The sequence below is a fragment of the Trachemys scripta genome, chromosome 8 (assembly GCF_013100865.1).
Source record: "Trachemys scripta elegans isolate TJP31775 chromosome 8, CAS_Tse_1.0, whole genome shotgun sequence".
NCBI lineage: Eukaryota > Metazoa > Chordata > Testudines > Emydidae > Trachemys > Trachemys scripta.
Window position 1 is genome coordinate 20,364,956 of NC_048305.1, and position 13,166 is coordinate 20,378,121.

General features: G+C 40.9%; 1 protein-coding gene across 3 annotated transcripts in view; it reads left to right on the forward strand.

Annotated features, from left to right (window-relative positions):
• Nucleotides 1-13,166, forward strand: part of NEURL1B (neuralized E3 ubiquitin protein ligase 1B) — a 232,194-nt gene that overhangs the window by 202,651 nt on the left and 16,377 nt on the right. Inside the window, exon 2 of one of the 3 annotated variants that reach the window (XM_034778459.1) lies at nt 5,074-5,349. The exons of the other annotated variants lie outside the window; for them this stretch is intronic. Coding sequence (XP_034634350.1) covers nt 5,328-5,349 — 22 coding nt within the window. The 5' untranslated portion in view covers nt 5,074-5,327. The remainder of the gene's footprint in view (nt 1-5,073; nt 5,350-13,166) is intronic. 3 annotated transcript variants of the gene reach the window in all.

Genomic DNA, 13,166 nt, shown 5'->3' on the forward strand with positions numbered 1-13,166 from the left:
CCCCCAAAAGCCGGACATGTCCGGGAAAATCCGGACGTATGGTAACCCTAGTGATTCTATGACTTACTGCATGTCTGTCAGCTGCCATTAGTTCCTTTTTGTATATGTAACTAGCTTCTGTTAAGTGTATTAGCACACAGGGTTTTCTGTGAAATGTGCTGGTTAATTTGTAGTGCGTTGCTATCGACTCATTCAAATGAGTTCCCATTTACAGACTTGTTTCTAATGGTAAGTGCACTGAATTAGATTTTAGACTGTAAGCTCTTTAGGCAGCGACCTGGTGCTCTTGCCTGTCAGTAAAATGCCTTGCACACACCTGGCATTTATATAAAGAACACAGTGCAAGTCCTTATGATTTAATGAACTCTCCGTGGAGTATGAACTGCCAGATGATTTTTTTAAAAAGTAATTAGCCAATCATGGCAAATAAATCCCTTTCCTGCTAAAAAGGGGTGTTTGAGTGTGGATGTTGGCTGTTGCAATGTAGATTTTAAAAAGTTATTAGATACATTAAGTGTAATTCTTTTCAACTGCCAACAGGGAAATAGTAAATGGGCTAAATGTAGAAGAAGAAATGGGTAGACAGGAAAGAGATGCATGCCTGCTAGTGGAGAAAAGCCTGTCTGTGCCTAACACACTGGAGAAGGTCAGGGAAAGTCAATCTCCCCACCTTAATTCTATCAAAGCCAGGAGACTGCTAGAAATGACCAACTGAGCAGAGCTTTGTCACTGCTGCTAAACTGCTCATCTGTTACACACAACCCTTAAATTAAAAATAATAATAATTTGAAAGAGTATGTGGGGGAAGACCCCTCATCACAGGCTCTTTTTGTTCAATTCACTTCTTCTATATGTTCAGCATCTCCTTGTCAGCATATGCTGCTTCCTGTCTATCCTTCTGATCCCACATGCATGCTTCTCTGGTGGAGAATGCCAGCATCACAAAATTGGAACGAAAGACATTTGGTGCCACTTGTTTCAAACAGGCAGAAACACATAGGGTGTTTGTCCCTTGGTCTATATTTTATTGTAGCTGCAATCACAAGAGACTCTAAGCTGTGAACATATAATTAAAAATCTTGTCTGGTAATAAAATCCTGCTCAGTGCAAAAAACAAACCCCCCAAATCTCCTATTTTCTACATGTGATTTGTAGGTTTATTTTTCCCAAGAAAATCTAAACAAGGCAAATAATTGACTTTGTATTAAAGTTTGAGCCCATCAATTGGTGTAGAACAGGGGTCGGCAACGTTCGGCACGCGGCTCGCCAGGGTAAGCACCCTAGCGGGCCGGGCCAGTTTTATTTACCTGCTGACGCGGCAGGTTCGGCCGATCGCGGCCCCCACTGGCCGCGGTTCGCCGTCCCGGGCCAATAGGAGCGGCGAGAAGCCGCGGCCAGCACATCGCTCGCCTGGGCCAGTTTTATTTACCTGCTGACGCTGCAAGTTCGGCCAGTGGGGGCCGCGATCAGCCGAACCTGCAACGTCAGCAGGTAAATAAAACTGGCCTGGCCCACCAGGGTGCTTACCCTGACGAGCCGCGTGCCAAACGTTGCCGACCCCTGGTGTAGAAGCTGGGGTTTTCAGACATCTGTTTGTATTACTTCATTGGAGGTTTATATGGTCTCTGATTGCATAAATACTAAGAAGTGGGCTGTCTTACATTAAAACAGGAATTTAATAAGAAAGAAGGATCTGTACTTTGAGAGATAACAGCTTGTGCCTTTCTGGTAAGACATTTTGAAGCTGTTGACTTAAAACGTACACTGTTCAAACCAGGTACGGCACTCCATTCTCTAGTTGGTATATCCCTCTACCTATTCTTACTGCAGACCGCTTTCTTCAAGGAATGCACTATTTGTGCCTGAAATTTTATCCATACTTGTGTTCTGCTGACAACAAAGAGTCTGATTTTAAGTTTAAATGGTGGTTTTCCCTCCCCTCACCTTGCTATAAAGTATTTATTACTTTGAATTACTATTCATAAAACATAAAGGAGCCAGCTAATACGCTTTTGAGAGAGAGAGAGACAAAAAACGTAAACCAGTAGCTAAACTGCTTGCAGCCCCCAACAAATCTCGCCCACAAAACTTGGCCCCCATTAAGCTCCTCCTTCCACAACAGTAAGTAAATAGGCCTTTTGGTTTACCTAGAAGCTCAAGCGACATGGGTTATTTTGGACCAAAGTGAAGGAGCAGGAGTTGGATTGGTTCTGGTGCCGGCCCGTTAAAATTGATGGGGTCCCAGTTTGTACAACCCCACAGATCGTGACTGTTTGGGATAAATTTTTCAAAACAGTGTGTGGATTTAGCCCCGTGGCTTCCAATGCTGTCCAAGGCAGACTCAGTCGTTGTCTGCCCTGTTGACAGCGTAGTACATTTCAAATGAAATTGTGCTGCTGATGTAGTTCACATGCCTGGCCTCTCTCTGCCTCAGCCATGTGCTTGTATACTTACACAACACACACTCTAGTAGTCTTGATTGATTGATCCATCTTCCCCTGCCCTTCCTGCACACAGAGGTTGTCAGTTCTGAATCAGTTGCACTGCAGCTGTTGATGATTCAATTGTGTCCCCACCTCCAAAATCCCTTTATCCTTAAATCTTTTACGGGAAAAGAACTCTTTATAATCCATGAGGTAACCCGGCAAATAGGAAAGCTGTATTTTTTCCCATTAATTTAACTATTAACAGTTATTCATGTCTCTTCACCCCCGCCTCCCAGATTCCTTACATATTGTTTCTGAAAAATTTAGTGGGATCGTAGCCTTTGTATACATAAAGAATAAGATGATTGAAGACCTGGTCACAGCTTTATTTAGCTTCCTCCACTGTGTGTTCCTCCCAAAGCATTTTCCCCTGTCTTTGCCAAAACACTGTTTAGACTGTGTGTAAATATAAAAGAACTAAGTTTTAAAATCCTATACCATGTTGGGAGCCAGGCCTCTGGAAGGAACATCTTCCTAGAGGCCTCATTTCCCCTTCTACTGTGGGTTTTGTGGCTCTCTAAAGACATATCAAAAGCCTTGCATTGTGAAGTATGATGCTTATCTGGTTATCCAGCCTAGTTGTTTGGACTGAAATAGTACTATAGCTTTAAAAAAAAAAAAAAGGGGGGGGGGGACTGGATTCTTTCATGGTCTCTGACTACACAGCAGTTGTAATTAGTAGAAAGAAGCTAGAACCACTGTGAAGAGTGAAGCTTCTGCAGCAAATTTAACAAAGGCAAAGACAATTAGCCAGGTCCTTCCATTCAGTGTAGCACTTTCTTGGAGGAGTTTAAAGCACAAATGGAGTGGAGTGCACTCTGTTCAGCTCTTGTAATGTCACTTTGGAGTTGAATGCTCTTGCTTTTCATTTGTCTTTTTTTTCTACCTTCACAAACCAATCTCAATCTCTCAGCAGTTTAGCAGCTAATATTGAGAGCTCTGTTGCTTTTTACTGAGTGCGCAGAAGACAATGAAGTAAGGGCTATTCTTGTCTCAAGGATCTTACAACCAAACGTAGACAAACACAGTACAGTTCCACCATAAAATCATATGGTGCATACACAGATCCATGCAGGAATTTGACAGTGTGGCTCCTGAGTGTGTCTCATGAATTGGGCTTTGTCCAAATATGCTTTTTGGGGGTGCAAAAGGAATTAAGAAAAATTGTATAGCAATATGAATTCATTGTGGGCACTGAGTTTTATAGAGTTTCCACAGAACAATAGAAACGCAACCCATGCTGAATTACAACCCTTACTTTTTAAGTCTTTTCTTTGTTTTACTAGCTATTCTCCGGGTGCAGTGTAGTGACGGTTTGTGTCTGTAGGGGATGGGTTGGATTTCCTGTGTCTGATGGACAACAAAATTCTTTCCCTGTTCCTATTCCTGCCTGTGCTGGAAGCGATGTACCGGTAGACTCATTGCAATGGTGTGCAAGCTACAGCACTCTTTCCATGGGCCCCTGCATCTCCATGATGGAACAAAGTTAAAACGCTGCTGTGAGGATATTAATAGGGAATGCATTTCATTCTCCAGTTGCATTAAAACCCATTCACATTGGAATGACATGATCCTGAGTTATAAGTGCCCAGTGCACATAACTTAGTACAGTTGGTAAGAATAAAGGTGCTTTGCTAGAAAACAAGGCTCTACTAGGGAGTAATGGGAGTTACTCTTGAGGCAAAAGGGCAAGAGAACAGCCTATTTAAATGTTAATGAGTTCACCAGAATTGTGTGTTCCTACCTTTATTCTCTCTGCGAAATCAGTGTAACTGTTTGCTCTTTCAGACCAAATACTTCAGTGTGATTTTTATTTTTTTAAATAAATCAAAACATAAAGCATTGGTTTGAGAAATAATCAGTTGACAGTATTGGTACCAACAACCCTACAACTTAGCTTATTTGCTCTAGAAGGAAAGGAATGTTTATGAGCCAGAGCTAAGGGATGGCTACAAATGGCAAGGAGGAAAGTAATTTTTAAATTTGTGAAAAATACTGCAATTATGACAATTGTTAATATAGTTAAGTGACTGACTGAGAACCTGAGTATTAATAGTTAGAATTTATTCAGTGTCCTGAATGTTTATCCCTGACTGTTAACTTTCTATCCCAGCAGCCATTGGGACTAGTGCATGGAACTGATAAAAGAAACAATAGCAATTTATTCCAGTTTTGCGCAGTTCAAACCTTTGATCACTACCAAAAACTGCCTCTTTGACTCCAAGTTTAGGAAGAGTGACTACAAAAGGAAAAAACCCCAACCCTCTCCCTAAATTAGTGTGAACTTAAACCGTTGTCCTTGGTTTTTTTTTAGTTAAAAACATACATAATGACTTCTTTTCTATATCACATCAACTAAGAAACTTAGTGATGCATAGCTTTGCTATGCTGGCCTTGTATGAAAACTAATATGCCTTGTATATACAGCATATTAATGAGCACATAGTCCAAAATTGCTGACCAGATTTATTTATAGGAAGATTAGCTGCTTGACTGTTGTTAAGATGTTTTTCTTTAGCCCATAGCCAAAGGTTTCACTTTCATCCATTTTTGCATCCCTTATTTCATTACTTTCAAAACCCGGCAGACAGGCCATCTTTCAAAGCATTCTAGTTCATGAGTTCGTGAGCACGGCCTTCTGAAACAACACGAGCCAATGGACGTGGGTGTCAACAAAATGTGACAGATGATGACAAACTGAGCACTTTCCAAGGCTTCCATCTATCATGCAGCTGCTTTCATCGCTTGCACACAAAGGGACTCAAGAAGGCATTATCGCGTGGACCTGCCTTTTCTCCATCTCTCTCTCTGCCTCATTGATTCCAAGAATTTGCTACTAAAATGTATTCATTGACCAGACTGAGTGGGTGAGTTTTTCCATGTGTTTCCACTGAGTTCAATTTGTGCTTATTTATATTACAGTAGCACCTTGAGGCCCCATTCGGCGAGGCACTGTGCAAACACATAGGGAGAGGTAGTGTCTGCCCCAAAGAGCTTTCAGTCAGAACAGACAAAAGGTGGGAGGGGAAACAGGAGGCAAGGGTAGGTGAAGTCACGGAAGCAGGAGTAGAACTCACTCCTTCTGGTTCTCAGTCCTGTGCCCTGTTCCGAGACGATACTGCCTTCCCTCATAGTCTGTCCCATATTTTGGAAATCCAGCCTCCACCTCAAAATTCTATGCTGGCTCACATTCTTTTCTTAACAGCTGAGCACATTTTTTTGGTTACCTCAGCTATGCAAAGCGATAACAAAAGTTTGACGAGTGAAGAATTTTCTCATCAGCTTCAGGACCAGGAAAATACCCATCAGCTGCTTTGAGTTTAAATTATATTTCACTTTCAGGTGACAAAACCAAAGTTGTTGCATTAAAAAAAATTATCTTGAAGAGTTGCTGGGGTTAGGGGCAAAACATATTGAGCTCAGAGTTGATTGTGGGGACTGGGGCAGAAGCAGAGGAAAACTATCCAATGTATTCTGCTGGTTATGCATGAAGACAAAGGGGTGCTCAGATCTAAGAGAGCAACAGAAAAACATAGGCTCTGAAGAATAAAGAAATGATTATACCTGTCAACATTATCCCAAATTATACAAGGCTCTGATTATTTTTGGAACAGTTTGAAGGTGTTTGTGCAGGTTTTCAAACTGGGAGGATGAAAATAACCCTAAAAATATGCAACCATGCATTGACATCAAGACAAGAGATTGGTCCAGTGAGCATTTTAATGCAGAGTTCATCTATAGTTGTGTTTAATTAATTTCTGAATAATCTCTCATGCAAGGGAACTGCATAATGTCAGCTTTATATGGTGTTCAGCAACAACCATGGCAGCCTTCTGTTCCTGGGGAGCATAGAGGGAGTTGGTGATATTTCGTGATACAGCAGGCTACACAGTCCAGGTTGATGGAGCCTATGTTGATGATGAAGAAGCCACTTCTGGTTGGTGCCACTCTAGCTCCATTCAGGATGGTGGGTCAGGGGCTACAAGGTCAGTTGCCATGTATAAAGAAGAGAGAAGGACTGTCCTCCTCCTCCCCTCTCTTCCCCCAAAAGCAGGACTATTTACGTAAAGCATCACAGCACTGGAATCTTGAAATAGGTTTCTGCCACACTGTGAATTTGGAGGTAGACTGGTTGTCCTAAATGCCTTGTGATACTGTATGATCATCTGTAGTTCATGAAAGACTTCTTTGCTATGGCTGTTTTTCACCCTTGGAATAGCCGCCCTTTATTCATCATTTTCTGTCTTTCAGCTGCTGATGCCCTTGTGACCAAGGAATGTTCAGTTAACCATGATAACTTAGGCCTGGGGTTATTTTCCTTTCAAGGCATCCATTCTTTTGTGTACTGTTTTTTAATGATGCAGCTGAACTGTGCGTTTGTGTGAGCCCCTCATGCAGAGAAATTGTTTTAATTTTAGAGGAACAGCCATGTGCAAGTTTGTTACTTGAGGACACATCTGGAGATAGGAGACTAGACTGGTGTGGAAAAATAGCAAGTCTCAAGAGAAACTGCAGAAATATTCTTAATTGGTGATATTCTTCAGAAGTAGTTTTGCAAACGTTGCCGTTAGCAAATAGCCTTCTTTGCAAAGAGGAGAAACATTTGGAAGACCAAGAAAAATTTGTTGTTGGCCTTTGACTTGAAGTAAGGCCGTGTCTACACTAGCGAGCTTACAGTGGCACAGCTGTACCAATGCACGTAGCCGCTGTATGCCAACGGGCGAGAACTCCCCCGTCAGCATAGTAAAACCACCTCAACAAGCAGCGGTAGCTATGTCAGTGGAGAAGCTCTCCTGCCGACGTGGCACTGTGTACACTACCACTTATGCCAGCCAAACTTATGTCGCTCAGGGATGTGGGTTTTTTCACACCCCGAGTGACATAAGTTTTGCCGACATAAGTGGTAGTGTAGACATGGCTTTATGTGTTCACTGCCCAAAAAGGGTATGTTTTTACGGTGAGAGAGAGAACTCAAATTAACCATCTCAATGTAAAATCCCAATGAAGACAAAGCACAGGCAGTTTTTGCCTTGATATTGCTTGTTGTGGTGAATCCTGTATTGCCCAGCTGGGATTTACCTTGACTAGTTACATTAAGGTAAAAACTATAGTTCATTGTCCCCACTAGGATAGCTATCTCATTGTAAAAATACACCTTTTTTGCAGTGACGACATAGCCAGTAAGGGTGTATGTGTGAGTGTGAAATAAGAATTTCAACACAATCGTACAAATTTTCATTAACCTTTGTGCTATGGTAGATGACTTCATCCCCCATTTCTTAAAATTTCATAAAGAAGTTCAGTCCCATAGCAAAAATTTCACATTTTCTGGGTTCCATTATGAATGCAGAAGCATCCCTTAAAGAGGTCACTTTGTCTCCTCGCATATATATTTATTTGCAAGAGCTGCACAGATTGTTTCCAAAACCACTCAACATTCCCTCGATTGTTCGGGTTGTAGTTTTTGTTACTAATGAGAAACTTGTCCTAGGTCAGTAGAATGGCTAGCAGACTCTTCAAACAAATCATGTCTTTGTTTTTTAGAAGAAATCATGTGAAATTCAGGTGATGCAAACCCACATGAATTGAAAGTGAGGAAATCATTCACATGACCCTCTGCTCTCCAATGACCAAGTTATATACAGTTCTAGCTCCTACACTTCCAAAATAACTTACAAATTCAAAACTTCAGTTATAATGATATTGCTGTGAGGAGTCCATACAGGCATATGTCAGTTTGCATCTAACCATGAACTTGTAGCTTTTTTTATTTTTTTCCCTATTCTTTTCTTTCTTTTAGTATTCTATGGCCAGCGTTACCAATGCAAAATTGCTGTTTAGACCAATTTTACCCAATTAAAAGTAGCCCGATTTTTTTCCAGAGATGTTGAACACCCTCAATGGTAGTTGATATTATTAAGGAGCTGCAGCTCCTTAGCACCTCTAGAAATAAAGCCACACTCATTTAGGTCCCTAAACATAGATTTAGGGACCTAACTTTGGGAACTGAAGTTGCAAAAATTTGACTTAACCATGTGTTAAATATGTGAAATTAACACTTCCTCAGAGGCTGCTGTCATGTTCCCTTTATTTTAAACATCGAAGCAGTGCACTAAGAAAAAATTAGTGCAGATTGTATTCCTTGGTCTCAAAAGATTATATAATCAAGATTTAATAAATATTTAAATGAAGTTCTACTGCATTTTATTAGAATGTTCCAAGCAGACATGAAATAAACAACAATAGAAAGCTTCCCTTCCATCCTAACGTAAGTTACAAAATGCATGTACGAATATTCTATGGTAGCAGGCATTGCCGGGTTGCTATGTTTTCATTGGACCGCAAAAATAAATCATGGCAGGATTTAGCCATCTGGGGCGAAAGGAGAGTTTCTATAATCTAGTTAACTTTTAAGGGGAGCACTAAACATTATTGTATTGTCACAACCTTCCCGTCTGTTGGGGTTTGTGCGGGATCCTAATAAGAGGCCACCGTAACATATTGTGCCATGCTCTTTGAAAACCTCCTTTATTATTAAATAGGGCTGTGGCAGCATTTGCCTAACAGTTTACTGTGAAAGGAAAAAGTTCTAACGTTTCTGATAAACCCATTTGATAAAGCTGTGCCCGTAAAGATAAGGTGGTGGCGATAGGCATGTTCCTGGTGTAGTAAGTAGTAACGGACACGTTTCATACTGCACTTCATACTCAGCATTCATTCTCTGAGCACAATGGGAAGGCCAAACTTCACTGTCACAATGAGCTATTAGCCCCTTTAGCACCACTTACCAGGCTGGGCATTGTTAATAATCCATCCATTCCCTTTTCTCCTGTGGTGTGTGCTGTGCTCGCTTCTGTGGGTATGCCACCAGCAATAAGAACCTGCTTTTGATCGCTATTCTGCTTTGTCTTGCAGTTACCCAGTCAAAGGTGCATGCTTTGGACTTTCCCAAGCTAACCTCTCTGGGGCAAGGACCATCTTTGTGTTCTGTGTTCGTACAGCGCCTAGCACAAGGGAGTCCTGGTCCATGACTGAGGCTCCTAGGTGCTCCGGCAATACAAATAATAATAATAATATAGGAGTAGTGCCTTACACAGCACCTCTGATTTCATTCCACCTCAGCGTTAAAGCATGACCTTGGTTATTCTCAGTAACCGGTACCCAGCAAGTCTAAGGTTAACTTTGATTTCCAGGACCTGCTTCTCTTCTTGCTCACTTTAGTGATTTCAATGGAATTACTTCAGATGTCCTATAAGTGAAGGGAGAATCGGGCCTCAGGGCTTCAGAACAGCAGCAAATCATCAGGCCAGCCATCACCTTTGGTTTGTATAATGGACAGCAGCAGCTTTTCATAGAACAATACAACAATACGAGTGGTGGTGAAGGTGTGGTTGTGGTCCGCTAGAATCCCCAGTGTTGTGCATAAATGAGCTAGAAGAGTTTTATTTTTCAGCTTAAAACTATGAGAAATATATGGAAATTGCCCTGACTGTCCGCACTTTGTGTTTGAAATACAAAATGTGTCTTGATTATAATACCTCCCTAAAGGTCAATATAACTTAAGAAATACATTTACTAGACTTTTGAAAATAGGCTGAGGTTTTAGATGTGGTATGAATACATATTGACTTGCTGTAGAGTACGTGGGTCTCTGTTAGAGAAGTTTAATTTTGTTTTAGCCCAGTTTATGTAGCTCTGCAGAATAGGTTAATGGAAATACTGAATTAAAGTCAGATACCATTTCTTGCTGTGTATTTTCAGTGAGAAATGTCTACCTACAAATTATTTTTTCTTAATTTCAGTTTGCTTTGATTTGCCTAGTTTATTTCCATGTTCCCTGAAGCCCTCTGTACTACTGTAAAACCTTCAGAGTGTTTAAGAGACTAATGTTGTAAGTGTCATGATGTTGATTAGTTCAACTGAGAAGAAAGAGAATGCCAAGCTTTATAATGTAGAGAGGGTACAGATTGGGTTTTGTGGGCCTTTTGCATACCTTAATCTATTTTAAGAACATATGTGTATATTTAAGAATGTACCATTACGATGGTACCCGAGTGCACTGACTACCTCACAGTCTTTATTCATTCTCACAACAGATAGGAAGATGCTATTATCCCAACTTTGCAGATCGGGAACTGAGGCACAGAGACTAAAAAGTGACTTGCTCCAGGTCACATGGGAGGTCTCTGGTGGTGCAGGAAACTCAACCTCATTCTTCCAGGTGCTAGGCTAAGTGCTGTAAGCAAGCCTTGTTATTTACTCTAAGGCTTTTATTCTAGAATGAAAATGTGAAAGCTGCAATAGGACTATAATGTAATTGCAAACGCTGATAGTTTTCCACCAACTCGATGTTTCTTGATGTCAGGTATAGAAAGAGGAGGCAAGGGTGGCGTATGTTTTAGAGAAGTAATACAAGCAATAAACTGAGAAAAAGCAACAAAAAATGAGCAATACTGTGTGAGCAATGCCTTTTCTGGCTCTCGGGGTAAATGGAGTTTTATTCAAAATGGAACCAACAGGTGTTCATGTTAGGAGAGAATGGCATTTTAAATAAATTATCCATTCATTTCCTCTGGAGAGTTTCCTATTGTGTGGTCACAATGTGCTTTCCTGTTTTTAAAAAACAACTTAAAACAAAAAATAAAACCCTAGCCTATGGCCTATGGCAGGATGGAATGAGAGAAGTGTTTGAAATGGGGGGATTTGTAATTGCTTTTCCATCGTTTGCACTGACATAACTGACACTCCCCTTTCATTCTGTTGCTGCTTTTGAAAGTTCTGTGATAAGTACATGTGGAGAAAATACTGTAAGATAACTCACTTATAAAAATGCTGTTCTAGTTCTCAGTTTCTATGAGTGTTTCCTTTGTTCACCAACTCTGTGCAGTAGGAAAGCTGGTGTTAAAGTTTTTGCAAAAACCTGTGGATTTTTGTGATGCTAGAAAGGAGTAGGTGAACAAAAGCTCTCCTTCCCACTCCCTACCAAAGTAAACCTAAATTGAGGGCAGTATACGGTTTCCCTCCTGGATTTTATTTTCAATCATTTGGAAAATACAGATCAGAGGATTAAAGACTATATTTAACATTAGTTTTGAAAATGTTTTTGCCAAGCTCAAGGTGGGGTGGTACCTGTTGAGGCTGATTGATTGCATTGTTGCTCCAAGACACATTTTGAAGTTGGTAAATGTCCAACTCCAGCTTCTTAGTAAGAATGTTAAAGTTATCTGACCGACGTTGGTAGCTGCATTTTTACACGCTAGCTGCTGGTCTGTGCATGTTTGTATCAGTGTCCCTCACTTTGCTGAAGGAACCAAAATCACATTCTCTCTGCAGCAAAATAGTTTGTTTAGAACATTTGGCTCTGCACGCATGGAGCGCCACCCACGTTACAACAGTTGGATCAGTGCCAGAAGCAGCTGTCTTCTGTATCTGGGCTTTTAAGGAGGAATGAAACAAAATTCTTCATTGGTGAGTGCAACTTAAAATCCTCAAGGGACTGAGCTGCTGTCCTTACACAAAATTCCCCGTGGAGCATTGTCTGAGTATGTATTACAGCATCTGACTTCATAGGGGATTAAAGAATTTGGTACGTCCTATGCGCAAGCCAAGAACTCAGCCCGTTTTAAGCGTGGCACTGTGAAAGGTTTATCCTCTGTACACCAATGGGCATAACTGATAACAGATTGCAGCCAGGGGGGCAAGGTGCACACACATATCAAATGGATTTAAAACAGTATGTGTTGCATTTTTTACTCTTGATCTCACTTGAGGACCTCATCCTAGTCACACGGATGCTAATGGAAAAACTCCTATTGACTTCAATGGGAAACATCTTGCCAGAACACCTGAGTGTGTGTCCAGTCCAGTAAATTCACAGGTTTGTAGTAATTGGAGCACAGGGGATTTGACAGGCATTGTTTATAGTGCAGCAGTTGCCACGTGCAGTACCCCACTGAAAAAAACACAATAACCAGAAACCACTCTATTTATCTGTTGGTTCTGGGCCTCTGATCTTTAATATTTAGGACTCTCTTCATGGAAATGGCAGGAGCTGAATTGATTCCTCATGAGCTGTAATCCTGTTTTCTGATATTCGCTCTTGTCCTTTTTCTTCCATCCAAGCCTTTTGCTTCCCTGGACTGTCAAGCTGTTGTTGTATAGAGCACGGGTTCGTTCAAAAAGCGAGTGAAAGTACGGGGCTGTCATGGCAGTGCCCATTATATTTTCACTTGCAAAAAGGTGTCATGATTGCAGATCTCCTGCCAGCTCTTCCAAATTGAGTTTTTAGTATCATCTGATGTTCTCTTGAAAACAAAGGAATCCATTAGCGAGTGCTTCCCATGACACCCTTCCTGACACCAGGAGAAGCCATAGCTTACGCCCAGGGAGGAAACAGCTTGAGGGAAAGTCCAATTAAAAAATAAAAAAAAAAAAGTCACATATGGCAAAATATTTCAAAATCAATGTGTTTGTAGGTTTTTATATTTAATATAGCTGGCACCGAACATTCAGAAATTTTTCCTTCAATTTCCTTTTTGTGTCTGAAATATTGGTTACATTTACAACCAGAACCAAAAGGAGGGGGAGATGGGAAGAACAGATGATCCTGTAGTTAGCTTTTCTGTTGTTCTTCTTTATTCTTTATTGGTAGAGTGACCAGATGTCCCGGTTTTATAGGGA